We start from the raw sequence: 16758 nt of genomic DNA on the forward strand, positions 1-16758 counted from the left end.
AGAACAATGTACTAAAATTTCATCTTAAAACTTTAACTTTGTCTCTAAAATCATCTTTAACAAACATTTAAGATGAGTTAAAAAAATTTAAATGTGTCCTATGACATTTTTCTACATTTCAAATGAAAAAAAAAAAAATAAAAAACAAAATAATGGCGAAAGAAACCAGCATAAAAAGTAAGATATAGAAGTTTAAAAAAATATACCACCATTATTCTTAATACCATTTGGTAAACGAACGAACGAACGTTCGCATACGGACCAGACACACTTTCATTGCTTCAAGTATACTTGTGTTTGTGACATACACAAACTCAAGCGAGTGTGTTTTTTTTTTGCTTTTTTGTGCAAACACCATGGAAATAAAAACTTCACTTTTTAAGAATTTATAGCAGGTGCAATAAATCGTCACAAATACACAGACAGTCTCAAAGAGAGCGAATCCAACATTGTATACATAGATACTCATATACAAGCAATACTTGTATAGAGGCCAACATTCTGTGGCAAACAAGTAGTACACTACACCCAAGGCTTACAGAGGCACCAACACATGTCCAATTGCAATCGCTTTTTGCAAGCAAAGAGACACAAACACTACACATGATTGTGAGTGTATGTGTGCAAGCATGTTTAACAAACATTTAGTGTGAGTGTGTGTGAGAGAGAGTGTGTTTAACAAACATTTAGTGTGAATTTCCTAGAATCTTATTTTAGGTTTCCTGTGCACAGCTACTGTGGCTGCTGATGTAAAGGGCTACTGAATGAGAAATGTTGGAAAACTAAGGTTACAGCCAAAATGAAACAAAGAAATTGATGTTTAAAGAAGTAAGAAGGCATATAGTGAGGTCGGGCCGAACTTTTGATACCCATCACAAGGGAAATATACATTGAAAACATTTCGTCAAAATCCGATGAAAAATGCACTACTTAAGAATCCATGATACCTAATTCGACATATGTTATGATTTGGACCAAACTTGGCAAGGGCGTCCAAAGTTATGCCCCATATATCAGGAGATCTGCATTTAGCGACATTCAAAGGTAGTACGAACCATGTTCGGTACGGTTGTTGCAGGGCCTTGCACAGTACACAGTATCAAATTTTGACAAAATCGACCAATATATAAGCCTTTCATGGGCTTAAGATCTTAAATTAGGAAATTCGTCAAAATTCGATGAAAATGCACTACTAAGAATCCACGGCAGCTTAATCGACATATGGTATGATTTGGACTAAACTAGATACGGACGTCGAAGATTATGATACATAAATCGGGAGATCCGTATATATGGCAGCTACATACAAAGGAAGACCGATCGGAATCATATTCGGCACGGTTGTCGAAGGGCCCAGCAGAGCACATAGCATCAAATTTTGACAAAATCGGGTAATAAATAAGCCTTTCATGGGCTTAAGATCTTAAATCAGGAGATTGGTAAATAAGACAGCTATACCCAACAAAATCGCTGCGCTAATTGTCAACGGAATTGGACAATCAATGAGACTTTTAAAGGCCTTAGACCCAGAGATGCGGAGTGGGAGTCTTGGAGTCGGAGTTGAGAAAATTATCTCGACTCTGACTTCGGACAAAGTAATAAAAAATGTTTCAATAAAACATAAAAAACGAAAATTTTATTATAAAATCCCCTCCACCATAGGATGGAGGTATACTTATTTCGTCATTCTGTTTGAAACTCTTCGAAACATTCGTCAAAGACCCCATAAGGTATATATTGGGTTGCCCAAAAAGTAATTGCGGATTGTTCATATAGTCGGCGTTGACAAATTTTTTCACAGCTTGTGACTCTGTAATTGCATTCTTTCTTCTGTCGGTTATCACCTGTGACTTTTAGCTTGCTTTAGAAAAAAAGTGTAAGAAAAGTATATTTGATAAAAGTTCATTCTAAGTTTTATTAAAAATGCATTTACTTTCTTTTAAAAAATCCACAATTACTTTTTGGGCAACCCAATATATTTTTGATCATCATGACATTTTAAGTCGACCTAGCCATGTCCATCCGTCCGTCTGTCGAAAGCACGCTTACTTTCGAAGGAAAAGTTTGCCACTTAAAATATTGCACAAATACTTCTTATTAGTGTAGGTCATTTGGCATTATAAAAGGGCCATATCGTTCATGTTTTGATATAGCTGTCATATAAACCGATCTGGGATCTGGACTTCTTGAGCCACTAGAGGGCGTAATTTTTATCCGATTTGGCTGATATTTTGCACGAGGTGTTTTGAAATGACTTCAAAGAACTGTGCTAAGTATGTTTTCAATCGGATCATAACCTGATATAGCTGCTTTATGAACCGATCTTGCATCTTGATTTTTTTAGCCGCTAGAGGGCGCAATTCTTATACGATTTGGCCAAATTTTTAAACCAATCTTGCATCTTGACTTCTTTAAACGCTAGAGGGCGCAATTCTTATACGATATGGCTAAAATTTTGCACAATTTTGTTCTATTACGACTTCCAAAAACTGTACTAAGTATGGTTGAAATCGGTTCATAACCTGTTATAGCTGCCATATAAACCGATCTTAAATTTTGACATCTTGAGCCGCTAGGGAAAACAATTGTTATCAGATTTGGCTAGAATTAAGCATGAAGTGTTTTGTTATGACTTCCAACAACTGTGCAAAGTATGGTTAAAATCGGTCCATAATCTGATATAGCTGTTATATAAACTGATCTTGCATCCTGACTTCTTGAGCCGCTAGAGGACGCAATTCTTATCCAAAGTGGCTGAAATTTGGCATGAGGTGTTTTGTCATGACTTCCAACAAATGTGCTGTATGTGGTTGAAATCAGTTCATAACCTAATATAGCTGCCATATAAACCGATCTTGTGTCTTGACTTCTTTAGTCTCTAGAGGGCGCAATTCTTATCCCATTTGGCTGAAATTTTACACGATGTGTTTTGTTATGACTTTCAACAAATGGGCTAAGTGTGGTTGAAATCGGTCCATAAACTGATATAGCTGCCATATAAACCGATCTTGGGTCTTGACTTCTTGAGCCTCTAGAGTGCGCAATTCTAATCCGATTGGAATGAAATTTTGCACGACGTGTATCTTGGATCTTGGGTCTTTACTTCTTGAGCTTCTAGAGGGCGCAATTCTTATCCGATTTGAATGAATTTTGGCTCGACGTATTTTGTTATGATATATAACAACTGTGCCAAGTATGGTTCAAATCGGTTCATAACCTGATATAGCCGTCATATAAACTGATCTGGGATCTTGACTTCTTGAGCCTCTAGAGGTCGCAATTATTATCCGATTTGCCTGAAATTTTGTACGACGGATTCTCTCATGACCATCAACATACGCGTTTATTATGGTCTGAATCGGTCTATAGCCCGATACAGCTCCCATATAAATAGATCTCTTTATTTTACTTCTTGAGGCCCTAAAGGGCGCAATTCTTATTCGAATTGGCTGACATTTTACACAGGTCTCCAACATATAATTTAATTGTGGTCCAAACCAGACCATATCTTGATATCGCTCTAATAGCAGAGCAAATCTTTTCTTATATCCTGTTTTGCCTAAGAAGAGATACCGGGAAAAGAACCCGACAAATGCGATCCATGGTGGAGGGTATATAAGATTCGGCCCGGCCGAATTTAGCACCCTTTTACTTGTTTTTGCCTAAGAAGAGATGACGGGAAAAGAACTCGACAAATGCGATCCAAGGTGGAGGGTTTATAAGATTCGGCCAGTCCAAACTTAACACGCGTTTACTTGTTTTTTTAAATTTTATTACAAAAATTCAAAAATTTTAAGTGCTCGGAGCCAGTCCGAAGTCTTCCCGGAGTCGGAGTCGAATAAAATTGCCCTACTTCACAGCCGTGCTTAGACCTTTAATCGGTCTATACAGAGACTACATCGAGATATAGAGCTATTTACTTTCGAACATATCCTTTCTATGGACAAAAAAAAAATGATTTTGTGCAAAATTTCAGACGGACGGGCATGGCTAGATCGTTGAAGATTTTTACGACGATCACGAATATAAATACTTTGGTATTAAAAAAAAAAACAACAATAAAAACAGTTGAAGCCATATTAGTCTTTAACAGCAGAAAGTTGTAACCATTAGTGCCCTCTATGCGATGACATGCAATACTCGTACCATCTATACATAGAACTATAACTACTACACACATAAAGTTGCACTAACACAGTTGTGAGCAATCTGCATCTAATTGTCATTGTGCACCTGTAGCGCCCGTTCGTCTATCAGAGCAATAAAATTTATTTTAACTTTTAATTTTGTGTTTTTTTTTTAAAATTTTTTTTAAGTTTTCCCAAAGTGGGATGAACTTAACCAAAACATTGGAAATTGGGAAAAACTAGTTTACCAATAAGGAGTGCTATAGCTAAACTGCAAATTTTGCCCATGGACATTCCACTAAGGAACAGGGGCAAACTTCTCACATATCAATGAGTGCAGTCCGATTTAAGTTTTAAGCTCAATGACAAGGGACCTCCTTTTTATAGCAGAGTCCGTACGGCGTGCCGCAGTGCGACACCTCTTTGAAGAAAAGTTTTACATGGCATAGTACCTCAAAAATGTTGCCAGCATTAGGAGGGGAAAACCACCGCTGAAAATTTTTTCTGATGGTTTCGCCAGGATTCGAACCCAGGCGTTCAGTGTCATAGGCGGACATGCTAACCTCTGCGCTACGGTGGCCTCCATAGTGTCATAGCTGCTCATAGTGAACCAAGTCAGTCTGGAACTCAAAAGGCCTTAATTCGCATTATTCAGAAAAAAAATTTATTTGAAATTTTTTCGAAATTTAGTTTTAAAAACGACTTTTTTTTGAAAAACCATTTTCCACCACTATTATCCCTCTCAAAGCACCTTTTTGATAACCCCATGACAATGCATATGCATGTTTGCCTCATATCCAAACTTCTTCATTTCCTTGTATTTCCTACTCCTTTCACACCCATTCATTTTTTTCTGCATTTTTCAAAAGCTTAACGTAAGACGAGAGCAAAAAAAATAAAATCACTGCAACACTCTCTGTTCTCCTCTGTAACATTTGTTTCGCTTTACTTACCATCAAATGCGGCATTTATGTCGCGTATATCGTAACTGCACACCGCTGAACCCACTATGCCATGGGTGTTGGTCGTAAATGTTGCATAAAATTTCGTATCATCATGTGGCATTTTGTAGACCGATTGTATTTCATTGAAATAGAATGGGAACTCGCTTGATATACTGCAATTGATGCGAGCCTTCAGGTATGTGGCCCAATTCTGTCCGGTCATATATTTACCGCCACGATCATTCTTACAAACGCGGGCAATACGTGAATAAATCGCTTTGCCACAATTGATGTATTCGACAGCGTGTTCACGGAAAAAGAAATACACATACTCGCCAATGTCGAAAGAGCCTACGAAATTGGGTTCTGTGTGAAAAGAAAGAAAAAAAAAGTGGAAGAAATTAAATAAAGTAGAGAATTTAAATTTCAGAGGTTTCTTTAAAGTTAAAACTTTTTGTGTGATTTGCTTAAGATTGAGGTACTTACTGTCCAGCCATTTGGAATCATATTTAACAGTTCTTTTGAAATTATGCTCCTTTCGTCCAGAGGTCATATTGTATAGGTCCGAACGAAAAATTACAGAATCGGCTTTAGTGAATTCTGCATTGGTACCAGAATACTGCAATCAAATGCGAATAAAAGGAGTTAAAAGCTTAAAATTTGAACATGTAAAGAAGGGGAAAAACTGCATTTAACTTTACAGAACACTATAATTTTTAAGTTAATAGCCAAGTCAAGTAATACTGGTCCACCTTAACGTTTCCTTTTGAGATAAATGTAGGAAATATGATATTCTGGGTTCATAAGTGGGTTATATTCAGGAGAGTATGAGTAAATGGCTGTCATACCATAATGCAATAATTCGGGCTATATTATGGTTCACACTTTAATTTCATATATCCTACCATATTAATAACAAGCAGGTAGGTTCGACTAGTTTAGGTAAGAGTGGCAGTCCTTTACAGACTTACTTAAACAATTTTAAGTCCTTAGTGACACCATAGCTGCAGCAGACCAAGGCCTCTGGTTGGCAAAGAACATCAAGAGCATCTAATTGTTCCATATAACATCTGATGGTGCATATGAGACAAGAAACAGTACCTTGTCTTCTGTGCGTAAAAGTCTACTCTGTTCATTCTACCCCACCCCGAAAATGGCCAACAAAAATGCAGGGTGGCCGTCTCATCCACAATACGCCCCTGTCCTCAATTTCTTGTGGACTGAGCCTAGACTGAATTCTAAGTCTGACCCGTTTGGTTTGCATCGCCCATGAATATAATAACAAGTAAAAAGGAGGAGGCCCCCGTAGCGCAGAGGTTAGCATTTCCGCCTATGATGCTGAACGACTGGTTTCGAATCCTGGCGAGAACATCAGAAAAATTTTCAGCGATGGTTGTCCCCTCCTAATGCTGGCAACATTTGGGAGGTACTATGCCATGTAAAACTTCTCTCCAAAGAGTTGTCACACTGCGGCACGCCGTTCGGACTCGGCTATAAAAAGGAGGCCCCCTTATCATTGAGCTTAAACTTGATTCGGACGGCACTCATTGATATGTGAGAAGTGCCTGAGAGTGAGCCTTAAAGCTTAAATCGAGAGACCGGTCCACATGGAGGCTATATTTAGATGTTGACCGATTTAAGCACGAATATTGGGGATCTTAACAAAAATCATTGCAGCGAATTTCAGCTAAATCGGGTAATAAATGCGGCTGTAATTGATTTTAGTCCGTCCGACACGGGATAACTGTGAGCACCACACTGCCTGGAACTTTGAGCTCAGACTACTGTGTTCTTCAGCGTTATTACGGAAAGCTTAACTGAAAGCTTCCGGGTCTGTCCACAGGTTGCGGATAGAGGAAATCTTCGTAATTATACAGAGAAGTTCCAAATGCGAGCAGTCAACAATTTCGATAGTGGAGCCCCAGTGAGGGGTCAGGTGGCGCTGACTCATACTTAAATACTGAGTGTCATTGATACTCGAAATGACAATGCAAATTATTGGCGCCCTCAAATAACCAATGGCCAACTCATCGGCTGTTCCTAGGTAAGGGGCGGCTGGAAGCGAGTTTCGGATCTTGAAGCAAGCGGCTCGCGACGCCGAGGGATATATATGTGATCTCCCATAACCCATGCGGTTAAGCACCCAAATTCGGCAGCTATATCCATATGTAAACCGATCAGAACCATATTAAGGTCGGATATCCGGATGATCAAATCAACACACTCAAATTTCAGCGAAATCGGGTAATATATTAAGCTTTTATGTGCTTTAGATCTCTTATCGGCAGATCAGTCTATATGGCAGCTATATCTAAATATGGTCCGATCTGAACCATATTTGGGTCAGATGTCGGGAGGCCTGAAACTACTCACTGTTTCAAATTTCAGCGAAACCGGATAAAAATAATGGCAGATATGGCAGATAGGTCTATATTTTGGTCAAATGTGGGGAGGTTTAAAATAACACCCTGTTTTAAATTTCAGAAAAATCGGGTAATAAATAAAGCATTTATGGACTTCAGACCCTTTATCAGCAGATCGGTCTATATGACAGCTATACCTAAATATAGTTCGATCTGGACCATATTTGGGTCTAATGTTAGGACGCCTTAAACTACTAATTTTTACAAATTTCAGCGAAATCGGTTAAAAAACAAAGCTTTTATGGGTTTCAGACCCTGTATCGGCAGATCGGTCTTTATGACAGCTATATCTAACTATAGTTCGATCTGAATCATATTTGGGTCCAATGCAAGGAGGGGAACACTACGTGCATAGTGTCTGCTTAATTGGACAAGAATTGCGAATTCTATTGATTCAAAAAGTCAAATCGGGAGATCGGTTATATGGGAGTTAAGCTGGTTATAGACCGATTCGGACCATACATGGCTCGATTGTTGGGAGTCGTAACAGAACCCTTCGTACAAAATTTCAAATTTCAAAAATTTTGGTTTGTATAAGAGCTATATCCAAACCCTTACCGATATGGCCCATTCACAATCGCCGGACTACATGAATAAAAAGTGTCTGTGCAAAATTCTATGCGGCAAGCTTTAAGCATTCGACCGCTTTCGTGATTTGCACATATGGACTGACATGGCTAGATCGACTTAAAATGTCAAAACGATCAGGAATATTTGTTTTGCAGGTGTTACAAACAGAATGACTAGATTAGTATACCTCGCATTCTATGGTGGTGGGTATAAAAAGGTAATGAAAACACTCGAGTGTAAGCGAATTGAGATGAACAGGAGTCAGAATGAAGTACGGAAAGTCAAACATCAAACTGATGGCTTTCGTACAGGCACATAATTCTGCAGAGATAAAGAAAGACATCTAGTAACTGATAAAGATGGTGTCCTTAGAATGTGGAATGCAAATTTTTCCCAGTTGCTAGTATTCGACAGTGGCGGCGGTGAGAATAACGCAAAACCAATCCCTGATAATAGCATAACGTGTATACCACCTAGTCAAAATGAGGTCCAAGTAGAAGTGACCTGACGGAAGAGCATCAAGGCAACAGGAACCGATGAGTTGCCAGCTGAACTATTTAAGAATAGATACGACAAGCAGATACATCTAATGCATCAGCTCGTATGCGAAATCTGGCTAGAAGACACAAACCCGATGATTGGAACCTCACGTACACAAGAAAGGAGACAAGACACAATGTGAGGAATAAGTGTCCTCCGCATCGCATATGAAATACTCTCGAGCGTACTGCGAGAAAGATTGAAATTTAAAGTGGACCCTATCAATGCGGCCTTATACCTAGTAAATCCACTATTCAGGAAGAGATCCAATAAGGACAGGTTAACACTTAGAAGACAAGACAAATGTGAGGAATAAGTCTCCTCCACATCGCATATGAGATACTCTGGAGCGAACTGTGTAAAAGATTGATATCTAAAGTCAATGCAATAAGAGGAGCCTATCAATGAGGCCTTAGAGCTGGTAAATCCACCATTTGGGAAAAGATTCAATAAGGACAGGTTAACACTTATCATATGTTCGATGACTTCAAAGCCCCTTTCGATAGCCCTATACGTTCAAGGGTATTTCAAGCCATGTCTCAGTTTGTAACAGAGAGCTGTATAATACACCATATGTGGCACTCAATAGACACTTATGTCTTGTTTCGGCGCAAGATTCGGCACCGTCACTTAAAAGGCGTGTAAACCAAGAGTGGCTAAAAATCAATGTTATGACTTCATTTCGTCCACACAGTGGCTGTCCAATGCGCCAGCTGCGACATGATGGATTTTTTCTCTTTGGACGTGGCGCAGAAAGCCATTGTACGGGAATGGGCCAATTAACCAGCACATTCGTTTTTGACCGACTTGGAGCAATAATCAAGGCAACTGTGGGTCATTTTTATACCAACCACCGTAGGATAGAGGGTATATTCATTGAGTCATTCTGTTTGCAATACATCGAAATATCAATTTCCGACCCTACAAGGTAAATATATTTCGGATCGTCGTAAAATTCTAAGACAATTTAACCATGTCCGTGTGTCTGTCCGTCAGTCTGTTGTAATCACTCTACAGGCTTCAAAAATTGAGGTATTGAGCTGAAATTTGGCACAGATACGTATTTTTGATGCACGCTAGTTAGGTTCTTGAACGGGACCGATTTTATATAGGACCGATTTTCCGATAAAGGGTCTAATGCCCATAAAAACTTAATTTTTCATCCGATTTTGCTGAAATTTTAAACAGTGGGTTATTTTAAACCTCCCGACATCTGACATAGGTAATGTTCAGATCAGACCATATATAGATATGGCTGCCATATAGAACGATTTCCCCATAAAGGGTCTGAAGCCCATTGATATTTTTTTTTTACCGATTTCGCTGAAATTTGAAACAGTGAGTAGTCTTAGGCCTCCTAACGTAGGACCCAAATATGGTTCAGGCCGGACTATATTTAGATATAGCTGCCATATAGACCGATCACCTGATAAAGGGTCTGAAGCCCATTCAAGTTTTATTAATTGCCCAATTTCGCTGAAATTTGAAACAGTGGGTTATTTTAAACCTCCCGACATCAGACTTAAGTATTGTTTAGATCGGACCATAGAAAGATATAGCTGCCATATAGACCGATCTCCCGATAAAGGGTCTGAAGCCCATAAAATCTTTATTTTTTGTACCGCTGAAATTTCGCTGAAATTTTAAATAGTGAGTAGCCTTAGGCCTCCTAATATAGGACCCAAATATGGTTCAGGTTGGACTATATTTAGATATAGCTGTCATATAGACCGATCTGCCGATAAGGGGTCTTAAGCCCATGAAAGCTTTATTTTTGTATCCGATTTCGCTGAAATTTGAAATGGTGAGTAGTCTTAGGCCTCCTAACATGGGACCCAAATATGGTTCAGGTCGGACTATATTTAAATATAGCTGCCATATAGACCGATCTGCCGATAAGGGGTCTTAAGCCCATAAAAACTTTACTTTATATCCAATTTCGCTGAAATTTGAAACAGCGATTAGTCTTAGACCTCCTAATATTGGACCCAAATATGGTTCAGTTCGGACTATATTTAGATATAGCTGTCATATAGACCGATCTGCCGATAAGGGGTCTTAACCCCCTAAAAGCCCTATTTATTATCCGATTTCGCTTAAATTTAAAACAGTGGGCAGTTTTAGGTCTCCCGACAAACGTTCGAAAGATGGGTTGGATCGGACTATATTTAGATATAGCTGCCATATAGACCGATCTCCCGATAAAGGGTCTGAAGCCCAAAAAAGCATTACTTTTTATCCAATTTCATTGAAATTTGAAACAGTGAGTAGTTTTAGACCACCCGCCATCCAACCCAAATGCCATATTTGGGTTGGATGGCGGACTGTATTTAGATATAGCTGTCTTATAGACCGATATGCCGGTGTCTGAAGTGTCTGAAGCTCATAAAAGCTTTATTTATTAAACGATTTTGTTGAAATTTGAAATACAAAATTCAACAGAGACTTTTATTTATAAGACCACTCAATGCCCGTGCCGAATTTGGGTGCATAAGTTATCCAATTTTCATCGGATTCTGACGAAAAGGGGTTAACATATACATACCCGAGATGGTGGGTACTCAAAATTCGGCCCGGCCGAACTTTATGACTGTTTGCTTGTTTTCTATCAAACAACACGCATGAATGCAGTGCATTCATCAACATAATGCACGAAGCAAAGAAGTTAGAATTTGGAGGGAGGAAAGAAGGTAGTGTTTATTGATATTTCTCTTTAATCTCTGGATGTCAAAATGGGTGGGAAAATCAATAACCGGAATTAGATTCCACATACGGACGGTTCGGGCGAAATAAGAATTCTCTCTCTATAACGCATTGTGCGGTCCGCTGGCAAATCAATTACAAACGGGTGTGAGTTTTTGGAATGTCTAGCATCCCTGACACACATTCTAACATCAGGCATAAGAAGACGAATATCAGACGAACACACACCATGAAAGTACCGATAGAACAGTGCCAAACAACCCACATAGCGAAGATGTTCAAGAAGGCAATAGAGTTTGATACCCTACTGTCCCCAATCAACGCCATCGCTCTCCTCTGTATATGGTCCAGTAGCTCCAGGGATGATTTTCAAGCTCCAGCCCATACATGTGAGTTGTACTCCGTTTTCGGCCTTATGAAAGTGATGTAGATGTAAAGAAGATCAGACGGAGCGAAGTAATTCTTACACCGTTTAAGGCATCCTAAACACTTGAATGCTTCTTTCGACACTTCAAATTCATGTTTAGCCCAACGGGCATTACTTTGTGTTTTCATGCCCAGAAAATCAAGACCGTTGATAGACAAAGATGATCGTTATGGATCAGCGAATAGTTTGTGTGACAACATGCAGCACTGAGTCTTCCGTGCATTAAAATCTACTCAATTCATTCGACCCCACTCAGAAATGGCCAGCAAATTCTGGCAGAGTGTATCATCCATATCGCGCCTCCTCGTTTGAATTCGTATAACTTCGAGTCAGCTATTACTGTACTTGGTATAAGACTACTGAATTTGTCCTGAATATTCTAGGCTATTCACTTTTCGATATATTTCAAACATAACTGTGTACGAAGTCATTCGGATTAAAATCGCTGTCCTTAAAGTTATTAACCCCATGAAAATGCCTACTTTGAACCCCTTTTATCTCCTTGCCTGCAATATTTATCAAGTCAATTAGGCTTGAATTCTTCCTCCTGTCTTAAAATGCAAAGTAGCTTTTTTTGGACTATGAAAATATTGTCCTTGATAATCTCTATCCACACTACTTATACCCATTTCCATGAATTTAACTGAATATCTAGGCCAATTTGCTTAAGTTTTTTTTTTCGAAAAAAAAAACTTTAAGAGCCAATTAAAGTCCCTCAAATAAAGTCTTGGCTTTATTTGTTTTCTCTTTTCATTTGTACTTTAATATCTAAGCAGCTTAACAGAGACAAAAAATTCGAACCAAGAGTTGACCCTTATTTCACTAACTGAAAATTTCCCTAAGATAACAGTGCTTCAGATGTTGCCTGGTCTTGTAGTACATTTCCTAGAAAATGCCTTGCAATAACAACAACAGACAATTGCTGCTTTTGTTAATTTTCCATTCAAGGAAGTTGTAAACCATGGGTTTTTTTTTGTTCTTTTTATATCCTTTAAACTGTTCAGTTGCTGTAGCTACTGTTTGTTGTTATTTGTGATAATAGTGTTCTGTATTTAAGTATGCAAAAAAACAAAAAAATGGCAGAAAAGTCAAACAAAAAAAAAAATGAACAACAGTTACAAATTTACTTACCAATGCTGGTAAACCGAATGGATTACCCTTCTCCACAAAAACAGCCGTTGAATTATCGGCAGGATCGTAAGGGCATTTGCCAATGCCTAAACCAATGCCGGGCACGTATTCGGATCTCGGTAAATGTGTTAAGTTTGCCTTTAACATTGTTAGCAGGTCACGCAGTCAAGACAATTACATTGGCATAGCAAAAAAATGGAAAATCCAAGGAATTTGCCACATAGAACGAATGGAAGAGAGAGAGAGGGGAGAAGGCGAAAAAATAGAAAGAAGTAGACAATAATCACATTAGTTGTTAAGAACACTGAAAATTATGTCTTAAGGATAACCTAACCTTGGCATTTTTGTGTCGCACAAGGACACATAAACACAAAAGCTTAAAGTCGCTCACACACACACACTCGCACACTCACATAATCACATAGCCATTAAGATATATAGAAACTTGAGTATACTAGAGAGACCGTAAATAATGGTATAATAACAGCATGTGGACAAAATGTTATAATGCATAGATTGCCATTTTGAGCATATAAAGCACATTTATGATTCTAAATTCAACGAAAACACAAACAAATATTTTACAAAATTTTCTGTTAACTATAAATTTGGGCAAAAATTTCTATAAAATATACATTTTGACAAAATTTTTTATAAAAAGTAAATGTTAACAAAATTTTAGATAAAAATTAAATTTTGTAAAAAATTTCAAAAAAAAAATGAAATTTTGACCAAATTTTCTATAAATTGAAATTTTGACAAAATTTTCTATAAAATAAAATTTTGACAAAATTTTCTTTAAAATAAAATTTTGCCAGAACTTTCTAAAAATACAAATCTTTGACAAAATTTTCAACAAAAATAAAATTTTGGCAAAATTTTGAGACAATAGAACATCTGCTGTGTGTGTCTCCCGCACTGGCAGGCAGATGGAGTTCCACTTTAGGTTCTCTTCAATTCTAGATTTCGCCACATAATTTTGGAATTATCACAACCCCTCTTTGTGACCGTCTATCATTCGTTGCCCTTCGGGCCTGATGGTGAAAACTTAGCTTACATCCCGCTAGAGGCATACCCATAGATTTCACGACCCCTGGAATGTGTATGGTAGTTCCTAGTCTCCCAAGCTCATTTGCTTTACCATTCTCTGGGATATTTCTGCGGCTTGGCATTCGGAACAGTTGAATTTTGTAGCGTTCAGCCATCTCGTTGAGGGATCTGCGAAAGTCGAAGGGTCTTTGAGTTCAGAAACCAATCTTTGTGACCATCTATCATTTGTTGCCTTTCGTGCCTGTTCCTGAAAACTAAGCTTACATGTCGCTAGAGGCATACCCATAGATTTCACGTCCCCTGGAATGTGTATGGTAGTTCCTAGTCTCCCAAGCTCATTTGCTTTACCAATTCCTGGGATATTTCTTCGGCTCGGCACTCAGAACAGTCGAATTTTGAACCGTTCAGCCATCTCGTTGAGAGATCTGCAACAGTCGAGGGGCCTTCGAGTTCAGAAATGCGTTCTCCATGGCCGTCTGGCTGTCTGATAAAATATTTATGCCAGTCGTAGTTAGTATCTAAGCCAATCCCCCACTTCTTTAAGGATCTCCGCTTGATACACACCGCAGTGGTCGGGTAACCTTCTCGATATGACCAGTCCAAGTCCTTTAGAGTACACCCTAAAGTCCACCTGGTCGTCTAGTTTGGAACCATCCGTAGATAAGTCTATGTAAATTATATTACCACGAATATTCTGGTTCCAATGAGTTCTATCAGAAATTGTTGTACAGTAGTTTTTATCAAAATGTGGCTCAGGTAATGTAATGGGTTGCCAAAAAAGTAATTGCGGATTTTTCATATAGTCGGCGTTGACAAATTTTTTCACAGCTTGTGACTCTGTAATTGCATTCTTTCTTCTGTCAGTTATCAGCTGTTACTTTTAGCTTGCTTTAGAAAAAAATTGTTAAAAAAGTATATTTGATTAAAGTTCATTCTAAGTTTTATTAAAAATGCATTTACTTTCTTTTAAAAAATCCGCAATTACTTTTTGGGCAACCCAATATAAACCACACTGACTGCATCAGGCATGGTATCAAGGAAGCTTAACTTAGCCTCGCAGCAAAATTGTCGCAGAAATTTGCCTATCCACATTGTCCAAAGCCATTAGGTGTAGCATTGGTATCAAGGAAGCTTAACTTAGCCTCGCAGCAAAATTGTCGCAGAAATTTGCCTATCCACATTGTCCAAAGCCATTAGGTGTAGCATTGAATTCAGTGCATCCGATGGTGTCGTCCTCAGTGCTGCTGTGATGCACAAACAGACCATCTTTTGGATCCTTTGAAGCGCCGTTCACCACACCACTAACCATATGGCAGGGGATAACTATAGCCATCACACAGGCTGTAACTTTGAACTTCAATCTGTGAGTGGTGTTCTTCGTTATCAGGAGAAGCTTAGTTGCGAACTACCTGGCGCGTCAACAGGTAGCGGGTAGTAGAGTACTCCATACGGGGTAGCTGCAACTGCAGCTGCGAATAATCAGCGGAATCGAGTGGAGAGTCTGAGTGAGAGGCCGAATGGTGCCTATGAGTGCCTATGATGCTCGATACGACAAGGCGAGTTAGTGGCGTCTTTAAATAACCAATGGCCATCATGTTGCCGCGGCGATCGATCGTACAGACCGGAACGAGCTTGCTCGCCTATAAGAGCTTGATGAGGATCGCCAACTCCAACATATAAATGTGGGTAGAACAACAACAACAAACATATAAACCCATTGCATGACACATGGTTCAAACCCCCAACGTTTGCATAAAGCATTTTTGTAGGTGTACAGGGAGTTGAAGTTCATTTTCCTGTCAAACAGAACTTCTATGTATTTTGGGTTTTTAGTCAATGGAACATTCTCTCCTCCCCAGGGGATAAGTCTAAATATTGTTTAATGGAGGCACTTGCCACGATGGCTTTATCCTACGGGGCTCTTAACCCCGGGTGAAAACGATGCGTCTAACAAGGCCCCCGTACATAGCCGAAACTAGCATATGGACCAATTCGAGTTCACGTTGTCTGAACGTGTCCTCCCCCTTGATTAGGAGCAGAGTACGATCCAAAATATTTCCGTTCTATAGGTAACGGCATTCGGTTAAGTACATGCAACTCCTCACCGAGCATCGAAATACCCTTCCTGAGATTTTAGGTGTTAAACCACAGTCACCACTATGCTCCCAACTGGGGCCTCACCAATAGTCTGGTTGTAACCGAAATTCCAGTGGCTCCTAACTCCCGTGGTGCCAGATAAAGGACTCTAGTTCGACCACATAGTCCAACTACTACCAGTTGAACTCCAGACAGTTCCGGACTGGTCACCTAATGAGATGATGCAAACACCATCCCGTAGCAACAGGTCATTCAGAAATAATCAGAAATTAGGTGGCATAACCTGAAATGACTCAGGTCTGAAATAAAACAGGAATGCCACCGAAACATTCACAAACACGGTGTACAGTATGTTAGTCACGACAAACAGTAACACCGTGTTAAAATATTAAAAAAAAAACAAGTAAAAACGTGCTAAGTTCGGCCGGGCCGAATCTTATATACCCTCCACCATGGATCGCATTTGTCGAGTTCTTTTCCCAACATCTCTTCTTAGGCAAAACAAGATATAAGAAAAGATTTGCTCTGCTGTTAGAGCGATATCAAGATATGGTCTGGTTTGGACCACAATTAAATTATATGTTGGAGATCTGCGTAAAATGTCAGCCAATTCGAATAAGAATTGCGCCCTTTAGGGGCTCAAGAAGTAAAATAAAGAGATCTATTTATATGGGAGCTGTATCGGGCTATAGACCGATTCAGACCATAATAAACACGTATGTTGATGGTCATAAGAGAATCCGTCG

General features: G+C 39.0%; 1 protein-coding gene across 2 annotated transcripts in view; it reads right to left on the reverse strand.

Annotated features, from left to right (window-relative positions):
- Positions 1-16758, reverse strand: part of LOC106089640 (semaphorin-2A-like) — a 358068-nt gene that overhangs the window by 60762 nt on the left and 280548 nt on the right. For both annotated transcript variants that reach the window (XM_059369195.1, XM_059369194.1), the window contains exons 6-8: positions 12866-13003; positions 5558-5690; positions 5081-5437 (exon numbers count right to left, since the gene is read on the reverse strand). In XM_059369195.1, the coding sequence (XP_059225178.1) occupies positions 5081-5437; positions 5558-5690; positions 12866-13003 (628 nt within the window). The remainder of the gene's footprint in view (positions 1-5080; positions 5438-5557; positions 5691-12865; positions 13004-16758) is intronic.

The sequence above is a fragment of the Stomoxys calcitrans genome, chromosome 5 (genome assembly GCF_963082655.1).
Source record: "Stomoxys calcitrans chromosome 5, idStoCalc2.1, whole genome shotgun sequence".
Taxonomy (NCBI): Eukaryota; Metazoa; Arthropoda; class Insecta; order Diptera; family Muscidae; genus Stomoxys; species Stomoxys calcitrans.